At 43.2% G+C, this 22,201-nt stretch overlaps 1 protein-coding gene across 2 annotated transcripts; it reads right to left on the bottom strand.

The window, feature by feature from the left end:
* Positions 1 to 217: 217 nt before the first annotated feature.
* Positions 218 to 12,023, bottom strand: PRSS35 (serine protease 35). Of its 2 annotated transcripts, none has more exons than XM_049818095.1 (2): positions 11,627 to 12,023; positions 218 to 5,875 (listed from the first exon to the last, which is right to left on the bottom strand). In XM_049818095.1, exon 2 carries the CDS (start codon positions 5,858 to 5,860, stop codon positions 4,619 to 4,621), a length of 1,242 nt encoding a protein of 413 aa, XP_049674052.1. In that variant the 5' UTR covers positions 5,861 to 5,875; positions 11,627 to 12,023; the 3' UTR covers positions 218 to 4,618. The 2 variants fall into 2 exon arrangements, with proteins under 2 accessions (XP_049674052.1, XP_049674053.1); XM_049818096.1 differs by lacking the exon at positions 11,627 to 12,023 and adding an exon at positions 10,933 to 10,983.
* Between the last annotated feature and the right edge of the window lie 10,178 nt (positions 12,024 to 22,201).

The following is a 22,201-nucleotide window of genomic DNA, read 5'->3' as shown; positions in this document are numbered from 1 at the left end:
ACTTGGAGAAAAAGGCTGATGGAACAGAGACTCAAATATACTTTCAAATCCTTTGAGATTAGTGTGCAATTTTAAGCTTTCAATTTAACCATATTGCATTTTTTTTCCCTATTCATTCTTTAATCCAGGAATTTGTAGATGGAAGTATCTGCAATATTCTGTGCTTTAAAATTAGAAGCAGTTGATTAAATTTTTACAGAGATACCAAACACAAACAGAAGGTATTTGAAAAATTTATTCGCTAGAATTTGTAGGTACATGCAAAAAATGGAGACGACATTTAAATGCTTCAAGTCTTAGATTTTATTGTTGTTGTTGTTGGTTTTGTTTGGGGTTTTTGTGGGGTTTTTTTTTTGTTTTTTTTGTGTTTTGTTTTGTGTTGGGGTTTTTTTCCAATGGGGAACAGCCTTTACAGCAATCCCAACAAAATTTCAGGTTTGAGAAACTTTCAAGTGAAAGAAACTGCCTTTAGTCACTACAATCTTTGTGACCTGGTGTGCTGGGAAGTTCATGCTGCCGCGCCTTTTGGCCAGGACATGGATCTGTTGCTTCCCAAGGACCCTAAACAAGTACAGGCGTAATCCCTGCAACTTCAGGCAGGGATTGTAGCTCAGGGTCAAAAGCCCCTGCCTGCTAGTGGTCCCTGCCAGAACCTGAGCCCTCTCACAGCCCTTTCCTTGGTCCTGTTGGCTGGGAAGAACAGCCTCATCTTTAACAGCGAAAGGGGATTGTTCATGCAACTTGCGATTTTTACAGCTTAATTTATACTGTTATGCCTTTACCAGCTGCCTACTCTTTCTTACAATAAGTCCCCCTGCTACCTCGCAGACATTTCATCTGTCACTTTTCACACTTTCTTTATCCCTCGCATACCACCCCCGTCTTCATGGTCTTCTGTACCATCTACTTCTCTTGCTCTCTCTTTCTGTATTAATTGCTGTTTGCTGCCAGGTCATCCCTTCTCAGCAGAATAGGAGGAACTCCACAGCTGCTTCTCTCCTCCACATGTAGATGAATTATTTTTTTTTATTTAAGCCATATTCTGTGCTGATTCATACTCCATACAGGCTCATAAATCTGCACAATTTGGATGGCAAATTATAAACTGAGTCAAGGGGCTTCTTTAAGCAATTTTTAACGCATCGGGTACTCTATACCTCATATAACAGAAATAATTTTGCTACCTGGCATTGTGGTTTTCTTTTGTTAAGATAATAAAAACTTAAACTTAGTTTTTCACGTTGCAGATAATCCCCTTGACTTCCATCATATGTCTCAGAGCCCCAAATTAAGTACATGCACAAATGCCTTGCAGAAGCTGGTCTGGGTGGGTGTGTTAACAGTTTGTATATGAGGTTTATCTTTGGCCCGGGAAAAATCTGTTAACTTTACAAATTGCCAGTAACCTCCTAGAAGAAAAGGGATTTGACTGAGTTTGCTTTTTCCTAAAGCCAGGAATACAGTTAAAGAAAAAGATCTAGTATAGCAACTCTTATGGAAAAGCATTAGTACTGATGAAAACAAGTAATGTACAGCCCGGTACGTGAAAGATGGAAAAATCCTTTGGGGAAACATCACAAGGACTCTGTCCCCTTCTGGGCTGGGAACCCAGCCTTGATGCTGGTGTCCTAGACAACAGCAGATCTGATCTACTAGGAACACCCTCTCCTCATATTTTCTTATTGATAACTGGATACTAACTGCAGTTTTTTTAAGGAAATCTGAGATGATCACAGCTCAGAAATTCTTGTCCCATTTGCGGTGGCTGGTACCAAGACCTCTGTGTGGGACATTGACCTCCTGGGGTTGTGTGTAAGTAAGTACTCCATTTATGAACTATTTCAGAAGTCTCTGTAGTAAGCAGTCACAATGCCTACATAAAGCATTTCCTTCCCTATTAGGCCAAGTGGCAGACTGAAATGTTGCCCAACATGCACATACAACAGGAATAACATTTTGTCCATGACTTCTTGTGCCTGCGTTCCCTTGCCTAAAGGCACTGACACAGTCAAAATGGCACATATTCTGCAAGCCCATATATTTGCATGTGTTTGTGCATGTGCACTCGGACACAGAGGCTTGAATATATAGAGAGATTTGATTAATTTTTGTGTCACTCTGGCCAGCCTCTTTAATCTCTTAGTACCATAAAATGAGGCACTGAGCATCTAACGATTATCCTCTGAGGATAAACATTTGTTATCAGCCTGGTATGAAAACTTCAGGTCGTGGCTGAGGTATTTATAGCAGATGATTATTATAACAAGACCATTTGAAAGCTGACTTTAACATTTTTCATTCTTACCTTGTCCCTGATTCCCAAACTAAAAAAGAAATAATTTATATTTCTGCTCCTAAGGAGTACATCTAAATAAGACTCACCAAAACAAGGAATTTACTAAGCTACCTTATCTTGATCAGTTTTGGACCCAAATCAACAATGAGAAAAACTGTAACAAAACCCATGGACCTAGTTTGACTTGTATTAGATTAATGATGTGGTACCTTATTTGTCACAATTACTATGGAAAAAGGCACTTAAGAAAAACATTACAGAGCCAACTAAAGAATATTGTAGGCCCATTGCATAGAGCAAGAGTATTAAATACTGGACTGAGGTGATTTTAAATTACTGTCAGCGAAGCCATATGTCTTAATAGAGATGTTAACAACAATAAAAAATAATTAACCTTAAAATCTTAGATATTAATTTCTAAACTTTAAAAATTATTATTAGTTTTCTGCAAACAATCACACAAAATAAAATAAAAAAAGAAAGGTTAAGTGTTCCCTGGAAAGGCTGACATTAAAAGAACTAGTTTCTTTTAAAGTGAGATCTCTTCCAATTAAAGAAATATTGCTAGAGTTATGGTATGGAAGCAAGTCTTAAATTTTTATGCTTTGGCAATACCTTGACAAAGAAAGTTGCCTGCACATTCAAAGTGTCAGGTGTTATACTTTCAATCATCTACAAAAAAAGTGGGTTATTAAAAATGATCTTATTTCATCAAAAGATATTACAAGCATAATTTTAAAGATACCAATAAACAAATAGTATTTTAAAATCTTGTTATATTTTTTTTCTTCTGCATAGGAAGAAAATGTATTTTCATCAGCATAAACTTATGATCAAAAAAATGAAATATTATGGTGGTGAATAATCTTAAAAATATTGAAACTCAAAGGATATCATTGGAAATACACAGTATCATTTTATGTTATTAGATTAACATAGCACCATAACAATCCTGTGTGCTTCAAAATCTTGATATAAAATAAAAGATATAGACTTGTGTAGCAATCAACAATGATTTTTAAAAAGGTGATTTGTGTTTAAAGGTGTGTAAACGTCAAGCTCACTTTGTGTTTTCATTAAATGTATGGTTCAGCAAACATATTGAATCAAATTATTTGCTAACTACTGCTGCTACCTAGCAGGATATCTGTTATAATGTACAGGATAGTTCTTCTACCATTCAGAAGGCGATATAATTTAGTTGGGAGAAATTTTTAGTTTAACCTTGTAACTCATGTTGAGGTGGAGTCTGAATATAACATGATTAGAACTACCCATTTTGCAAAACCATATAAAGCCAAACTAAAATATTGCTTTCCAGCTCCCAATCTAATACATACTATCCAACCTATGAAGCTGAACTCGTATAAAAGTAATTTATAAAAACTGCAAAAATGGTTAGCACCCAAAAAATCTATCATCATCTGTGAAGCTCTAAATGATTGTCAAATAGCCACTTCAGAAGTCAGTGACTTCTCCTAATTGTAAAGCTAAACGTTGGACTAGAAACTAAACCTACAGCTCACCAAATACTAATTGGAATGCAAATGCATGTGTTTAAGGCTTGTGTAGCTTCTCAAAGAAGATTTAAAGGCATTCAATTATGTCCTGATGTTTCTTCTTCTTCCAAACATGGGAACTTCTATGTTCATTGGTTTCTTTTTTCTGTTTTTATTGAGCAATCAGGTGAAACTTGTCTTTAAAGTCTAACCCTCAGCTACAGAAATTTGGGATTTCCATGGAATTGTTCCTGCAGCAACCAGAGGAGGAAGGTTTCCAAACTAACAAGCATGAACTAGACTGCTGCTTCTCAACATGGAGCTGTGGTTTTTAGAGAATGCCAAAATAATCTCTTGGTCTCGTGCAGTTCTCTGGATCATTCTGTACACACAGTAATGTGCTGCATGCACAACTTGCATTTGAAGAATTGGAACAGAACCCTGAGAAAAGCAAATCCATTGGAAATATAGATATTGTTTAATAATACCAGCTTGAGACGTTTCAATCCTTCCCTTGGAAAAAAAATGACAACCAGGTGTAGCCATTTTTTTCTGATGTGAATTATTTGAATTTATCACAATTGCAAACATAAATATAGTTTGGGATTTTAAGTGCATATCTAGGGTTGATTACAATTAGAAATATTCTGTTTGACAATTCTACCCATCCCCCAGCAATTCAGCATTTCTCAAGTCACCATAACATTACTTGTGAGCTTTGAGTTAAAAAACATCCTGATGTGGAGTGATCTTCCAGCAACTGCTGCAGCAATCTTTCACTCTATGGTAATACGGGTGCTAAGTGAGTCACGTTCAGTTCTCTTCAGCCTCGTGTGCAATTCTCATCATTTCCATGTATCCAGAAGCAAATCTGGGCATATTTGAGAGGAGTAATTCTTACTGCTACATTGTAATCCTGCTGTTCACCATTGACATCCACCCACTGATGGCCTGAGTAAACAGCGATGATCTTGCGTTTCCACTTCTTTTTGTTTGGCTCCTTAAGACGGAGATAGACACCAGATCCAGTGGAGCCGGGCTCAGCATCACAGTACTGATAAAAGAGATCATTGGATTCATCAGAAATGCTACAAAATCTATAGACCAGCTGCCCAGATCGATCATTGTCAAAACCCGAGAAGTGGATCATGCTCCCAGGCATCATTTTGATTGTTGGGCTGATTCCCAGCTCCATGTATTTCCTTTTGTGGGGACGCTTGAGCTCAAGAACAGCATAATCATAATCCAGGGCAATATCCCCAGAGACACCCTTAAACCAGCCTTTTGGGATGTGGGTACTCTTCACCCTCGTCCACTGGAAGGAGGGCATGCCATCTGAGCTCCCCTGCTTCCTCCCAGATCTCCTCTGCTTTCTCCCACCACCCTTGGATTGTCGCCTTAGTTCTGTGGCAACGTCGGGATCCTCTTGGGCCGCAGAAACTTCTCTCCTGCTTCTTCTAGTGCCTTTGCGTTTCCTGCCGTCACCTCTGGATTTTGTCTTCATCAGGCCCACCCTCAGTCTTTTGCTGCCCTTAACGTAATCCTTGCCATTGTGCAGACAGTGGGCAGCTGTTAGCACGTGCTTGGGGGAGATGAGAATGCCACTGCAGCCGGTGGAGATCTTCACAGCTGTGTTGAACGGAAAGTTGGTCATAAACCGCTTGTCATAGATGCTGAACCTACTGTCTGTGCCATATATCTGCCTCTTCTTTCTCGAAGACCTTCGTGTTGTTGTGTTTCCAGCTGGGTCAAGCACTAGTCCGAGGACATTCACTTCAGTCAGGGTCCGTGTGCCGTTTTCAAAAATGGTCTCATAGGATAAGAGGTCCTTCAAGTCAGACAGGCTTGGTACTGGCAATTTTCTTTGACATTCAATTCCACACACACTGTTCAGCTCCAATTTGGTTTTTGCTTCAAACTTAGGGCGGTCAAGGGAGAAAGTTCTTTCACTCACAATCTGGGGGATCTTCTTTAAGTGCCAAGTAAAATCTTCTTCAGTTTCTGTTCCATTAGTGAGACCCAATATAGGTATGAAAAATATGAAGAGCAGTAACACGTGCTCCATTTTATCTATTGTTTTCTAAAACAAGAAAGAGAGATTTGAAAATACGCGTTGGAAATATACACAATTATCTTAGCATCTTCAAAGTACAGTCATGCAATATTAGCAGTGACATCAGTGGAGGTGGAAACAGCTAAGTTTTACCTGCTTTTCCCTCAGTGGGGCAGTAGTTGGAGTCATTTCACTCTGTACAGTGCCCTGTTTTTATTTGTGCCGTAGGAATGCAATTATGTTTTATGCTTCTGCTTCTTTCCTCTATAGCTACTGGCTGTAGGTAGAACATGGTTGAAAACTACCAATGTATTCAAAAATCACATTCAAAAGTTGGAATCCAGGCAGATGGACAGACAGACTACACTCAAGAGACTTAGGAACCCTTAGAAAAACAGACCAGTTGTGATCTTGCATGTAATGCCCAAGTGGCAACTTTAAGTGACCTAAAAGTCACCAATGGTTCTGCATTACCCACCCACCTGAGACCTGTGAGTCTGCCTGCTATGGAGAATGGCACTTTGCTAACTGCTCTCCCAAGGAACCAACTTAGAAAGATCTGCTTTCCCCTTTCAAAGTTTATGTTGTCTGGATGTGACAAATGGAGCAATTTAGGTACCTAAACAAGGCAGCAAGTCCCATTTTAAATGTTTTCAGCTTCCGCTGCTCTGACAGGCATGGGTCTCCTGCAGATCCTGCATTGTATCTCCCTGTGTGCTGTGGCCACCAAAACCTCATTCACTTCGTATGCATGGCTATCTGTATCTCTCTCAGGATGTCAGAGAATTTCAAAATCCATGGTTGGAAGGGACAGATGATTGAGGAAAGTAGAAGGTTGCTGGTCTAGAGGAGACTTCTGGTTATATACAGGCAGGAAAGCCTGGCCAAGTAGGAGGGACAAGTCTGCTGACTCATCACATGCCTTTTTCCTACAGGATCCCACAATGGCTGCAGGAACTGTGCTGTCTGTGCCTTATGGTCACGTGTGGAAAGCCCCACCTAGATGGGGTGATGCACCACACAAAGAGCTAATACTTTAAAAGGGAAAGACAAAAAGCAGTATTATTCCCATCTGTAGTTGGGAAACAGGCAGAAAGAATGTAAAATTGTTAGAAGTCTATGGCAGAGCCAGAAACTGAACCCAGAAGTCTTGATTCTGAGCTCAAAACATTACTGAAAAGACCATTTTTCTCCTCTGGCAGCAGTGATGTCAGTGGCATTAACCAACTACTGGCTGCTGCCATTGGGAAAGCTGCGCTCTGTTCTCATATCCTTCATTCCAATTACATGGAAACCTCAGCTGTGCAGAAAGAAAGGGCCTATGATTAAACTTTAAAAGCCAAGCAATTCAAGGGTATGTATGTGGTTAAGCTCTCTGGTTTACATTGTAATGGAAGTGTAAGCCAGGGCAAAGATAACTGCTTTCCTTTTCTTGAGCTTAGTTTACAATAATGTGAGTACTGCTATCCAGTGAAACAGCCTGGTCACAAGCTAGCTAAAGATCTAGCATGAAAAAAAGAGAAGTATGTGTGCAACATGGTAAAATAAGTGGTAACATCACTTTAAAAGCTGTTTAATGGGCCAATGACTCCTATAATTTTGACGCATCTTCACCATATAGATATAGTTCTTACCTATAAGAGGCAACAGTTTTCACATTTTAGCTAACTAAGCGCTACACCTCAAACACAGCTTGTTGCTTCTGATGCCAAATTCAGAGGGTGGTTTTGTTTCAGCATAATTTTTGATGCTTTTCAGCTTCGCCTGCATGGAACGCCAACTTTGACGTGGAGTTTACTTACTAGGATATGCGTAAAACACATTTTACAACACAGTATAAAGATACCCACCCGGGCTTTAAAGTAGCTAACTCAGGCTTTGGAGAAGATGTGTGGACTTTTTCATAAGACATCTGGAGATTACAGTGACTCACAGGCCTAAGCTCTGGGGTGTATGCTGTCATACTAAAAGATATCTGAAGGTCTTGAAAGCAGAGCAGAGTCATGCCAGGCGCAAGATTTTGCAGAGAGACACCAGTTGACCATACCAGATTAGGTTATTGGTATAGCAGAAATGCACGTATTTAAACATTAACTTTTATATACAAAGTTACCTTCAAAGTATTGTTTTGGTTATTGCTCAATTAGTACTAAATTTGACAAGGAATGATAATTTTACATATGTATGGATAAATTATAAGGTGTCAAAATAAAGAAATACTATGATGAGAACATAAGTAAGCTTTCCTGGAATGACCAAAAGTCCACTTTGCCTAAAATCCTGTTTCTGACACTGGCCACATGAGATGCCTGCGGGAGAGCCCAAGAATAGGGCAACCATGTATGTCCCTTCTCCCTCATAGTCTCAGCTTACAACCAGTTGCACCTCATGGACTTTAAACCACAGGTGGTTTCTGTAGTGTGAGGAAACCTCGGTGGGTTTCTTTTCCATAGTTGCCCAGTCTTCCCTTGAACCCATATAAAATTTTATATCCACAATGTTCTGCATCAAGGAGTTCCACAGCTTAACTACATGTTCTATGAGGAAGTATCTCCTTTTCTTTATTTTCAACCTGTCACAAACTAGCATGGTTTGATGATAAGTAATGAGATATTAATGTGAAAAAGCTGGGTTTAATTTGCTTTGCTCTAATACAGCTGTTGAACAGATACAAGGTATTAAGAAACCCAGTTGTTCTGTCAGGCTCGAGAATGCCTTTTCTATGTTCTTTCCTAGAATACTCTTCCCCTTCTTAGCCCTTCCTCAGGGCCTGGGTATTTGGTATTTCTCTGTAGCTGAATTTTGTGAGACCTAAGGAAAGTTCATTCACTAACTGCTAGTTCATATACAAAGTGTTAGAGGTGCCTGGGTTGATGTCATTCCACTGCGGTGGCTGAAGTCTTCCCAGCTGGACCCTTAACTAACTTCACTTTATAGAGAGACTTTCTGCAAGCAAATGGGTGGAGTACTATGGCTCCCTTCTGCCACTCTTTAAAAAGAAAAAAGCCAAAACACACAACCCTCAATAGATGCATTGGAGCCTCCCATTTGAAATACTATACTCAAGTGCTCACTACTTACAAAGGCAGTCTTGGAAGCCAAGATTTTCATCATTTATAATGAACCACTTGTTGCTCGTAATGAACTAACTACACTTCAGTAGAACTGGAAGAAGTCCAAGCCAAGGAACTTGATGAAAATGGTAATTCTCATTACAGATCAGAGCAGTGGTCCTACTAGGCAGCATTGTCATTTACACCCATGCACTTAAGCTCTGTTTACTAACCCGATCTCTACCATTTAAGCAAGGCCAGCCTCAAGCATAGGCAATGTCAGCAGTTGCCATGGCCCAGTACAGGTTGCCAGCAAGGGGGGAACACAGGGGTTCCTCTTGCCAGACAATGGGGATGGAAATGTGTAGACGGCTGCAAAGGCACTTTTGCAGGGTGAGAGAAGGGCAGAGAGAATACAGCCTCCAGAGGACAGAGGAAAGGCCCTAAGAAGGCTACAAGCTAGATGCAAGAATAAACCCTCAACATCTTACTCACACTTTCTGCCACGCTGTTCTCCACTCTTCCTCCAAACCCCAAGCTGCTCTGCCCTGTCCTTTCCTTCGCTCCTTTCACATACAAATTTTGGGTTGGCTTACAGTAATTAGAAGCCTTGAGTCAGCTGTCTTTATGGTAGGATGAATTGCTTCAGAGAAGACAAAAGTAGATGGAAACTAGAAAGTGAGAGAAATATCACCAGCTCCATGAAAATGTTGAAATTCTTCCTCCAGTTTCCAATGGAGCAGATAACAGTGAGGATTCCCTGCTTGGTGGCATTCCAGCTGCCAGGCATATGTATACAATTAAAAGTATTTTCAGTTCTTCTCACTTTCTGCTTCTAACATCAAATCTTTCTCCATTCACGGGACAAAACCTACCCATGTCCTAACTTTTCAGGATATTCTTCAAATATTTTGTCAGTATAACCTATCTTACTCCAGCAGAATGCAACTCAAATGCTCAGGGGTAGGCTTGTAGTCAAGCAGAACTAGAGTATCTTTCTTTTCAGGCTACCCCAGCGTGAATTTGCATGTCAGTGTAGCTCAGACAGAAGAAAAGTTGTGTTCAGCTATCTGGTAGCGTTTTATCTTGGTCTGTTCAGTGCAGCCTCTGCTCTGGGGTTTCCTTCTTTATTGTAGGAAAGGCAGCACATTTCAAACTAAGGTTACATAATTTTAAACACAATTTTCAGACCATAAAATATTAGAGGCTGCTACACTAACCAGCTCCTTTAACTGCTTTTGGCCTTATTCTTGAAATGGCCTGAAAGTTGGAATTCACAGTTCTGCTCTGACAAAGCAAAAGAGAGAACAAATACTGGAAATGTCACGCTCCCTGGAAGAAACCATTACCCTAACCTTATCCGCCACTGCCCCCTTCACTCCTCCGGGTGTGCTCACTCTATATATCGGTGCACAGATTTCGACCTCCACTCCGACTTACGGAGAAAACCCCACCGCGACTCCTGGCTCTTACAAAATTTAAGCAGCTTCACTAGGCGTCAGACGAACTAATTGTACACGGCAGGCATGACAGCTCGTTTCTGAAATCCCACACGCGGGGGGAAATAAAGAGAGGGGGGATGAACGGCCACGGGGAGAGAGAGAGGGGCTTCACCTCCGACGGGGTTTTCCCTTTCCCGGCCGCCCCCGCCGCGGCCGCGGGGCGGCGCGCCCGGACAGCCGGCGGCCGGCTCGGCTTAATTAACCCTCTGCCTGCGATCCCCCGGGTCCCGGGCTGGCCCCCCGGTAGCCCCCGCCGGGAACCAGCCGGAGGAACGGCGGGGACGGGAGGGGGGAGCTTTGCCGGGGTGACCGCTTTTCCACTGCCCGCTCCGCTTCTGCCGGCCGCTCCTACTACGCATTAGCATGTTACAGCCCAGGGTTTTCCTGGAAGAAGCCGAGGGTTTGGAGAGGGAGGCTTTAACTCGACAGCTCTCGAGCCATCCCCTGGTCCTGCTTTCCGTGGGAGGCTCTGCTTTTCCGCGTCTCATCCAAAGGAGTTCCCTTTCTCCAGAGCCTGCAAGTTAAATACCTTGGCACGGCTTTTTTTGCCATTCCAAGATAAATCTGCTTCCAGCAGTGACGAATCTGGATGAAATTAGTGTCAATTCCAGAAGAGCGCGGGGATGGTAGCGCGAATACTGAGGGGATGAATCAGAATTAAAGGAGAGGTTGTTTTGAAGGGTGCAGAAGCTGCTTGCCTGCTCCCCGCGGAAGACACAGCGCAGAGGGAAACCCCTGAAAGCCCAATAAATACGCCCCTTGCTTCCGTCCCGTTAGCCGTCTTGTGAAACCAGCCTCAGATAAATAATAATAATTGAAACAAACAAAAAAGGACCCAAGAAACGTGTCACATCTTAGCCCTATCAAAGATATATCCGCCAGGCTAAAGAGGCAGGAGCTTTATACAAAACCCTTCAGCTGCCCAGCCCGAGGTACTGACATCCCTCAGATTCATCATTTCTTTAAACGACCCGTGTAGGAAGAACGACATCGCAAAAAACCGATCACCTTAGGGACGTTACCTCGGACTGCCCCAGTCCCCGGACCCCAGCCGCCCTGTTCCCGGCTCCGGGCAGCCCCGACCCGGGGCAGCCACCCCCTCAGCCCCCATCCCCAGCTCCCAGCCTGCCCACCCAGCGCTGCCCCGACCAGGTCTCTCGGGGCAGTCTCTCCCCCCCCCCCCCCCCTCCTCGGCCGGCGTCGGGAAGGGTTTACTTTCATACCTGGCACCCCCGCAGGAGGAACGGAGGGGAAGGCGGCCGCAGACCCCGGGGCGCAGGCTCCCCGCTCCGCTCCGCGCCGCCCAGCGCCCACGGCTACTGAGGACGGGGCGGGGGGGAGCGGCCAGGTCTTCCCAGGCGGGGGAGGGGATAGAAAAAGGGAAAAAAAAAAAAAAAAAAAAAAGAGAAAAGAAAAAGGAGGCGAGAGGGAGGAGGCCGGGAGGGCGAGAGGGGGAGGGCCGAGGGGAGCAGAGCGGAGGCAGATCCCGGTATCTCCTCGGACGGGACGGGACGGGATGGGATGGGATGGGATGGGATGGGAAGGGAAGAAGGGGCTCTGCCTGCGGGGCGGGGAGGCGCATCGCCCCGGGAGAGGCTTCCTCCCGGCGCCGGGCGGAGAGCCGGGGTGACCCACGCAGGGCCGGGGCGGGGGGAGGCGGAGACAAGCGGGGAGGCGGAGGGACCCCGTCCCCGGGGAGAATGGCGGGAGGACGCCGCACCGCCCGCACCTGCGTGGGGCCGGGGCTGCCGGGCACCGTGAGGGAGGGCCGCTCCGCCCTGACCCGCCGTAGGGCTCCTGGGGAAGGCGAGGAGCGGCTGCCGGCTCCGCAGGAGGCTCCTCGGGCCGGGATGGGGCTGGCGGCTGCGGGACGTGGCGTTCCACTCACCCGTGGCCTGCCCGCGCCTCCCTGCCCTCCCCCCCTCAGGGACCCTCCTGGCCCCGCTCCTCAGGGGTGCCCCACTCCTCAGGGGTGCCCTTCTCCTCAGGGACCCTCCTGGCCCCACTCCTCAGGGTGCCCTTCTCCTCAGGGACCCTCCTGGCCCCACTCCTCAGGGGTGCTTTTCTCCTCAGGGACCCTCCTGGCCCCACTCCTCAGGGTGCCCTTCTCCTCAGGGACCCTCTTGGCCCCGCTCCTCAGGGGTGCCCCGCTCCTCAGGGGTGCCCCGCTCCTCAGGGACCCTCCTGGCCCCACTCCTTAGGGTGCCCTTCTCCTCAGGGACCCTCCTGGCCCTGGTCCTCAGGGGTGCCCTTCTCCTCAGGGACCCTCCTGGCCCCACTCCTCAGGGGTGCCTTTCTCCTCAGGGACCCTCCTGGCCCCACTCCTCAGGGGTGCCTTTCTCCTCAGGGACCCTCCTGGCCCCACTCCTCAGGGTGCCCTTCTCCTCAGGGACCCTCCTGGCCCCACTCCTCAGGGGTGCCTTTCTCCTCAGGGACCCTCCTGGCCCCACTCCTCAGGGTGCCCTTCTCCTCAGGGACCCTCTTGGCCCCGCTCCTCAGGGGTGCCCCGCTCCTCAGGGGTGCCCTTCTCCTCAGGGACCCTCCTGGCCCCACTCCTTAGGTGCCCTTCTCCTCAGGGACCCTCCTGGCCCTGGTCCTCAGGGGTGCCCCTCTCCTCAGGGGTGCCCTTCTCCTCAGGGACCCTCCTGCCCCCGCTCCTCAGAGGTGCCCTTCTCCTCAGGGACCCTCCTGGCCCCATTCCTCAGGGGTGCCTTTCTCCTCAGGGACCCTCCTGGCCCTGCTTCTCAGGGGTGCCCCACTCTTCAGGGTGCCCTTCTCCTCCCCATCCCTCAGGGCTCAGAGGCCAGGTGAGAAGCAGCTCCCTCCTTTTCTCATCACTTCACGCCTCTTCTTTCTGCCTTCCCCTTCCCTTGGTGTCCCTTTCATCTCCCCTCCCAAGGCAGCAAGCTTTGGGTGGTCGTCTCCGCTCCGTGGATCGGCACCTGCACTACAAGAATTTCCTTTCCACTGCTGCGTAGATGCGTGATGTGAAGAGCTCATTCACTAAGCGCTTTTGCAAGTGCTTAACCTGAGTAGTTGCAATGAGCTCATCTGCTGAAAACTCGGCTCACGCTAGACGGGGGCCCACTGATTTGCCAAAACCAGCAGGAAATTTGTGGCATTGCTGGAGATCAGACTGAGGTCTCCAGAGTGCTGTTCCATTGTCTTAATCGTAGGCATATCCTTCCTTTAAAAGACTTAACTTCTGAGATTTAGTGGACCCAACTAATATATAACCAATATATAATTAGGTTGGAAATAAGGCTTTGGCCAGCAAGTGCAGTCTGCAGTTTCATTTTGCAGACTGAGGTTGATTTCTTCAAAATGTAAATTTTGTTCGCAGTTCTGTTTTTGTTGTTGTTATTTGTGTGTACAACTTAAAACCAAAGTGTAATAATAATCATTATTATTATTACCGAGAAAACAAGCTGAAGAATTCCCAATTTAATTAACAAGGCAAGACAGAAATGAGTATAAGGTAGTTAAGTTTTACAAGCAATTTCTTGAACATAAGAGCTTCCATACTGGGCCAGACCAAGGGCTTTGCTGGGCCAATATCGTGTTGCATTAGTAAAGGGCAAGGTCATGCCTCTCCAGCATTCCCTGCTACCAATATTTCAAACTCAGAGATTTTCTGAAGCAGATGTAGTTTCCGTGATCTGAGTAACCTTCACTGGATTTCTCAGTCAGGCACTTGCCCATCTTCCCTTAAACCTACATAGATCTGTAGGATCTACAACCTGCTGTGATGACAAGTTCCACAGGTCAGCCATGTGTTCTGCAAAAACCTGCCTCCTTTTGTGTATTTTCAACCTGGCTACTGCTTTTGTTTCATGCTCACTAGTTCTTTATGATACGCCCTGTAGGTCCTCTCCCACCCTGAAGGCTTCCAGCTAAGTTGGCTGTGCTTTACATGAAAGACACTCCTGTTTTCCATCCTACTGCTGACATACAGGGACCAGAACAGCACCCGAAGGATGATGTGGCCAAACACTTCTTGGCAGTGGCAAGTAGAAAACAAGGAGCAGCAGCTACTTGCGTTGGGTAGCTGTGTTGAGCAACAACTGCAGCTTGGGAGGTTCAGACTGGACATCGGGAAAAATTTCTTCACCAAAAGGAACATGCAACAGTGGAACAAATTGCCCAGATGAGTTGTGGAATCGCCGTCCTTGGTAGCTTCCAACACTCAGCTAGATGAAGCCACAGCTGACCTGATCTAGCGTTGGCAATAGTCCTGCTTCAGCGGGAAGGTTAGACTGGGTTACCTGCAGAGGTCCCTCTCAACCAATATTTCTATTATTCTTTACCTATACAGAAGATGCAAGCAAAATATGGATTTCTGTGGCAGCAAAAAGATACTCTTTGTTTAGTTCTCTACGGATTTCTTAACATTTCCTAGTATTTTTATATTTTGGCAGCTGTTGAACACCAGGCTGATGTTCCCATGGAGCCATTTTCATAACTCCAGGATTCTCTCTCCTAAGAAGTAATGACCAGATCAGAACCTGCCTTTTCATACCTGAAGTAAAGACCATTTTCCCCCTTGTGCACCACTTTGCATTTATCTACATTGAACTCTACCTGACATCTTATTGTTCAGTCACTCCCTTCCAATAAACTTGTCTGCAGATCTTCAAGGTTGTCTCATCTTTATTAACCTAAATAACTTGATAGCCTCATCAGACTTTGTGACCTGACCACTTATCCTCTTTCCAGATCATTTATGAATATTTATGAATATGCTGAATAGCGCAGGGCACAGCAGATTGTTACTGGTAACCTATCATCCCTACAAAAAACCCTGATCCCTTACTCCTGTATTTTGTTTTCTGTCTTTCAGAAAATTAGGCTAGCAGAGGTTTGTTTCTGTTTCTTGAACTCTAGGTGATGGGATCAGTGTGCTTCTGCTGCATCACTCCGCTTGCTCCTGTGTTTGGAATCTGGGCTGGGTCATTCATTTAATGCTTTCTTTTTTTACCTGAAAGACTGGCTAATAATAATAGAGTTGACTCCTGCTTTCATACTCCTCTCTCTTCTCAGACGACACTCCTTGAAAGCTCTCAAGATAAATGAACACTGTAAAAAACTGTTTTAGAAAAAATAGAATACATTTATGAGCATAACTTATATTTTTAAAAATTATTTAAAACAATTTTTCTTGAATCCTGTTTCGTTACTAATATTTTATTTCTTGTAATAATAAGATTATACATTTTAGATAAGTCTTTGTAAAAATTTACAGGTTTTTTTTTAAATAATTACCACGTTAAAAATTTTCTCAGTGTATAGTTTGCAAAAGACATGAGGAATATATATTTCAGAGTACTGATTCTTTAGAAATGCACTGTATAACATACATTCTAGGGCTGTAAAAATATAATGATTGGAAAAGTTCCAGCATGCTAATTTTATCCTTCAGAAGTAATTTTATCTCATTAGAAGATTAGTGAGCCCTTCTGGTATTTCTACATGTGCCAAAAATAAGTTTGACATCATACCAACTGAGAGATGTTTGCTTGGTACTGAGCCTTGAAAGACTGATACCTAAAATTTAAAAACAAACAAACAAACAAACAAAAGTGTCAGAGAAAAAAATAAAAGCAAATCTGCATTAATGTCAAGAAGGTACTGACTTCTATCAAAATTCTTTCTGCGTATCTACAAAGAAAAAAAAGAAAGAAAAAAAAAAAAAGACAGTTTTACCATCAGACTTGTACCCTGTATTTGAGTGAATTCACAGAACTGTAGTATTCTTACCTTAGGGTAGATAATCCACAAAATGAGCTACAAATGTTTCCAAATAAGATTCTCCTAGATTTTTTCAGGTAGAAATTTGAGATAGGAGCTTCAACTTTCCCTGTGGGCAACACAGCCTGAGCGTGGATGTACTGTCTGGGCAGCCGCTCCTGGAATGTCATCTGGTCTTACGACGCTGGAGGAACTCACTCTCCTCTCATGTGGGTCTTGCGCACATATGAAAAACATTTGATCGTAGCAACAGCGTGCCTTGTCTGCAATCTCCAAATTGTATTCCATGTAGTGCATTATGCCTCAGCAGGCAGATACACCTACCCACAGAACATTCTTTCACATATGACTTATGGGAAGAGAAAACAGGCAGGTGCAACTCAGGAAAACCAAAACGAGGTTCATAGATGTCAAAAAGAATACAAACGCCTATAACCAAATTAAAAGTTCAGTGCATAGTCCCTAGCCTTACTCCACAACTAGTCAGCTTTAATCTCTTCCTTTCTTCTCTTCAGTCCTTCCTGCACTCATGTATACACGTACACACGTACGTTATTCCAAAACTAGTGATTACTTGGGTAGTGCAGGTAGCTCCCTTTCTTTCACCCTTTAATTCTCAATCTGCATCTGGATACTCTTCCAGCTCAGTTGATATCATACGTTTCACTTCCTTTCTACATTTCTTGTCCCAGGAAGACTATTTTTATGAGCTTAACACTTTTCCAGTTCCCAAACACTAAGCTTGGGATAACTCATTGGCTCATGATGAATGGATGTGAGATAATTCCTACTGCTTTCAGAACAAAGGGATGTGAAATACAATGGATCTTTCTTACAGGATCAAGAATGGTCTCCATGGTAGTGCCTCTTCTGTGGCAGCTTGTTGCCACAGAAGCCCTTTTGTTCTGTGGACCAGTTGAGGTTGGTTATTGTGCTGTTCAGAGGTTCCTGTGACACAATGCTGACCGGTTAGACTAAAACACTGAATGAAACAGACCTCTGTTAGAGACCCTGGCTTTGAGGACTTGGAAAAGATGCAAGATCTGCAATAAATCGCATCATTTTTTAAGAGTGCACACAGTGAGGACAAAGAGGACGACAACAGCATCACTAGTTCAGGAGGATTCTGCATAGACCAGTGGACTATCATCGCAGTACAGGCTGGTGAGGTAATTATTCATTTTAAATTGGGTATGGGTGTACGAAGGATGCCTGAAACAAGGATATTAGCAATGAGTGCAGCGTGGTCAACACAAGAACTTAAGAGATGAAAAGAGGAAGGAGGATGCGAAACTCGAGGCGTCTAGTTGTGACCTGATTTTCATAATATGAATTTATGAGCTAGATATATAGGTAAATAGACTTGAAAAAAAACCCCACGCTTTGTAGTTGTACAAAAATGAAGTCCCATTTCCGAGTTAAAACTATGTCAAGCTTGTGGTCAAATCAAGAGGATGCTTTCTTCAGGCAGCAAGCAAAAATAAATGTGGGTACGTCTAAGCATGTGACCCATAGGAGGGAAGCTCTTTTAACTGTGCAGAATGGAAGTGAGTTAACAGCCCAGCCACCACCCATCTCCTGCCTTTTATCATTTTTGTCTCCCCCTCAAACAGCAGTTGAAAATGAAGTTGGTCAGGCTTGTTGTTCTGACATTCATGTGTTCAGTAGAAAAGCAAAGTCGATTGTTCATTTGTCATTGCTAAAAGAGCAAAGCCTACAATTCTTACCTGATGTGTAGCATCATGCAGATTATATATAAAGTGAACATTTTCCTCAAGGAAAATTTCCACCAGGAGAGGTGCTTCTGGAGATGTGTCAGATGGCAAATATTTTTATACACACTATGTGTTGGCAGGTTGCAGGCAGGTACTGTTAAGGAAAAAAAAAAGCCCACACCATTTTTTTGGGAGCAAACGACTTTGAAGGAAATGGTTTCCTCCAACTGGCATTCCCATTGCGCTCAGCACACCAGCAACTTTACTGGAAAATCAGTGAACTGTAGATGGTAATACAGCATACTATGATATGGATAAATGACATTCTGATGTGAGGAGAAAAAAAGTGCATGACCAGAGACTCTGAGAATCTTTGGAAAAAAATTTTACTTTGCCTGGCTAAAGCAGAATATTCATTCCCACCCCAAGCCTCTAAATTCCTATAATGGAAACAGCATACCACAGAGGAAAGTTAATAGAGTGATGTTGACATGTTAGATAAAATGAGCTTTTAGCTACCATCAGCATGATTGACCCAACAGAGGGGAAAGAGATTCCAGGGAAAGATGAACTGGCGAGGGACATAGTGGCTAATTTCTCTATTCAAACCAGCAGAGGGTCAGTGGCAGTGAAATACACATCTTAAAAAATCTGAGAAATCAGAGGAATTAACAGCAATATGTTACCAGAGAAAATGTGACATTCAGCATAAAACTGAGTGCCTGTGGTACTTCCAAAGAGAATACTGAAGAAATCTTCCTCTAGAAGTATGGACAAAGTAGGAGAAGGTACAGTAACAGAAATGGCATTTTCAAGAGCTAATAAAAAATGAAAGTGGGGGAGGGGACGAAGTTGGCCTTAATCCATGGGTAGTAAGAAATATTGTCTTTATTGTCAGTGTTAACTGAAGGTGACCATAAACCATTTATTGCCATCACAAACATGCCCAGGAGAGTACAAGATTAATTTTTCAGCTAGAGCTGCACGACTTATAAATTGAATATAAATCTGAGGGGAAAACCACACCTTAAAAGAACCATTTACTTAACCACATTCCAGAATAGTATTCCATCAGAATGCAAATATTTTTTGTTTATTCTAGTAAACTATAGGTATGAAGTCAGATCTGAAGAAAACCTGGTGATACCATCTTAAAATTCCATTCATATCCCTGAAATAGCTGGATGTTTCTGCTAAAATTATTAACAGTGTAATAGCTACTAATGTTGGAAATTTTAAGGTTTCACTTTAGACTTCAAACTTAATATTCCACTGAAACGAACAGGCATTCCACTGAACAGGCATTTTATACCTCTCAGAGCCATAATTACTATTAGGAAAACAAGGTTATATTTATTGCCAAATCCCATGGTGAATACAGTGTCGGGGTTGCCAAGTATGCCGTGTTGCCGTCCAGAGTGCGTTAAGTATACATTATCTTTGGGTCTCTGAAGCTGGCAGGAGAAACTAGAACCAAACAACATCCAAGACACATTTTTAATGCAGTCTTCCATCTTCTGTTTTGCACCCCACATAGTTCTCTCCTGCATCCTCTGTTCATGTATTCTCACTGACCTCCACTGTGTTAGGCAGGACTCGGTCATGCTGGTAACTGAGGGAAAGTTACAGCTGCAGCTAAAGTAACGGGATTTTTTTTTCTGTGGGTGATACTATACAGGAGATTGAAGTAAATACTCATAACTGTCCTTCTTGGCTCTCAAAGTCTCTGCATATTTCTAATAGTTTTAAAGCTGTCTGTAGGTTTTCAGCTTGCTGCTGGAATTATTTCCACATGCTAACAACCCAGTGAATAGTTCAACAAGGAGAGGGAAGGCAGAACTGCTTCACCCTAATCAGACACACCTTTGCACTTTCTCAGTATCAATTTCTGCAGTAGTATTTGCACAGAATTGCACTCCCATCTGCCATTCTGACTGTGCTAGTGCACTAAGGATTTCTGAAAGTCTATCATGCTCAAGAGGCTACAGGCAGAAGTGTCCTCAAGGGGAACCCGTAGATAAACACGAATAGATATTGCGGGATGATTTAGCTTTTTTTTTTTTTTAAAGCCTGACCTAAATTTGACCTTTATCTTAGTAAAGACATGTCCTAAGACTGTCTGGCAACCCATCCTCTTTCACTGTCATTCATTACACTCTCAGGTTCAGGCAAGATGCGTCCTCATGCCGTCACAGAGAGACTCACTGGGGCCTCTCTCAGAGGAGCAGTGCTGTGACAAAGGAAAGACAGAAGGAACAAGCTACAGCAAGCATTTTTCCCCTGTGGCAGGCAAATTAACAAAATATGTTAACTACCCTGAAAAAAAAGAAGATAGAAAACATGTTATTGTTGTCTTTTTCAGATGTTGCTTGGGAAAACTGTAAATTTGGTGGTAAGTCTGGAGGGTAGTTGGAAAAGCAACAGCTGAATTAACCATGGTGTGAGCTGAATTTTTGTGACAGGAAGTTCTGCTTCTGTTAATTCCTGCCTCAAAACTCTCTAGCAGGTTGTCAAGCTATAATGCTTGCAATGAAACATGCAATGCAAGCAGTGCAGAGTGGGACACTAGTAACACTTGGAAGCGGTTTATGTCAGACCAGTACTTTCAGAGGTATCATCAACTCAACAGTAGCATGTTGGTTTATTTATTATCCCAGCATATCCACACTTTTCATTTTGAATGACTTTTTGAATTAAATGTACTACAGAGTCCATCTTTGATGGCATCTTCCACAACTCTATGGATTGTTTGATACCAATGTAATATTCATGCCCTTCGATTTATTTGGTCTGCTTGCTGGTACAACTGATAAGGTATGGGAGACAAACCCAAAGCCCAAGAAGGATAGTGGAAGGGGGTTTTTTCACTTCCCAGGCCTTTGTATCAGGTCTCAAGAGAGAAAAATTATGCTGGAGATTCAATAACCACATAGATTCTCTTCCTCTACCCATTACAATTTTTGCTTCTGATTAACTCTCTAGCCCATAGTCTCCCTGCATAGTTTAACTGTATTAAAGCAAAACAGATGCGAGATTAACTTTAGAATGAATTTCATGCAAGTTAAAATAAATGGAGTATTATAGCCCCAACTTGTAATAGAAAACTGATACTCCTCTTAAGAATTATCACCCATTCACATACCTCTGCTCAGCCAAGATTTTTAAACTAACAACTGCACGTGACTCAGTTACCAAATCCTCATTAACAGTATGTTTTGTCCAAACTCCCTGAAGTGGAGTTTGCCTGTCTCTTGTATTTGTACAAACCTCACCTCTTTTTCAGCAGATGCAAACATTTATACACATTTGGATTATTACCAGAAGTTGTGGGACTACTCACTGGATAATCCTTCCCTACCACAGCAAGCATAAGCTATTTGTCTTCATCTGTGGCTTGTGCTTCCCCATTTCATTTTCATTAAGATGCTGCTTATTATTATGGTGCCAACTCCTCTCGCTTAGCCTGCTTCTGGTGTTGGCTCTCTGCTTTCCATTTCACTTCAAAAGGAGCTTCCCTTTTACTTCATGATGACCCTTCAAATCCTTCCTTAAAGCTCTCCCTTTCTGTGACATCTAGAGAATACTTCTCACACTTAGGCTATTGATTGGCAGAAATCAAGAACACAGACCATTATCATTTTATTATCTCTCCGTTGTCTCCTTTCTGTCTGTATCCCATTTACAATATGTATCAGCAGATAACTGTAGAGTCCCAGTTTAGGATAGTGTTTTTATAAGCAATAATAACACAAACAATAAATTACTTTTTGCAGCATGGGATGAAATACATGTGCACATACATTACTTCAGTTGCCACAATACTGGTTTTGGAAGAGATCTAAATAGATGCAGTTGCTCTGCTTGTGCCAGTACCTATTTTGTTTTAATCACGATTGCTGACAGCACACTGTTGCAGAAACAGCTCTGCATTTCCATTTGAAAATCTTGGTTTTAGCAATTCATGAACTGCATCTAAAAATATATCCTCATTTGAAAATTGGCATTCAAGCTACAGTCTAGAAGCAGTTCCTGTTTAAACCTATTTAGTTAGTTCAGCAGTTTTATCTAAGGACACAAAAGATACCTTTGCTGTTCCACAAAATATTCTTCCATTTTTCCATGTTTAGAACTGACTTTGATGACATTATCCTGCATTTCAATTATCTCTAATATGAGCTTTTTTAAAAAAAGAATTCATTTACCATTCATCAGCTCTGTACTTTCTTGCCCTCTGACAGTCAGTGCTGAGTAGGAAGCCACCAGCTGCAGTCACATAGATTAAAGAAAGAACTACTGAATGCCAAAAAGCATATGAAAATGCCCAGTCCTTTGGTT

The sequence above is a fragment of the Accipiter gentilis genome, chromosome 15 (genome assembly GCF_929443795.1).
Source record: "Accipiter gentilis chromosome 15, bAccGen1.1, whole genome shotgun sequence".
Taxonomy (NCBI): Eukaryota; Metazoa; Chordata; class Aves; order Accipitriformes; family Accipitridae; genus Astur; species Astur gentilis.
Note: the sequence above shows the minus strand (reverse complement) of the source record. Positions and strands in the feature narration are given on the sequence as shown.

What these genes read in the sequence shown, in the direction of transcription:
- PRSS35 (XM_049818095.1), bottom strand. Translation starts at nt 5,860, where the DNA reads ATGGAGCACGTGTTACTGCTCTTCATATTTTTCATACCTATATTGGGT.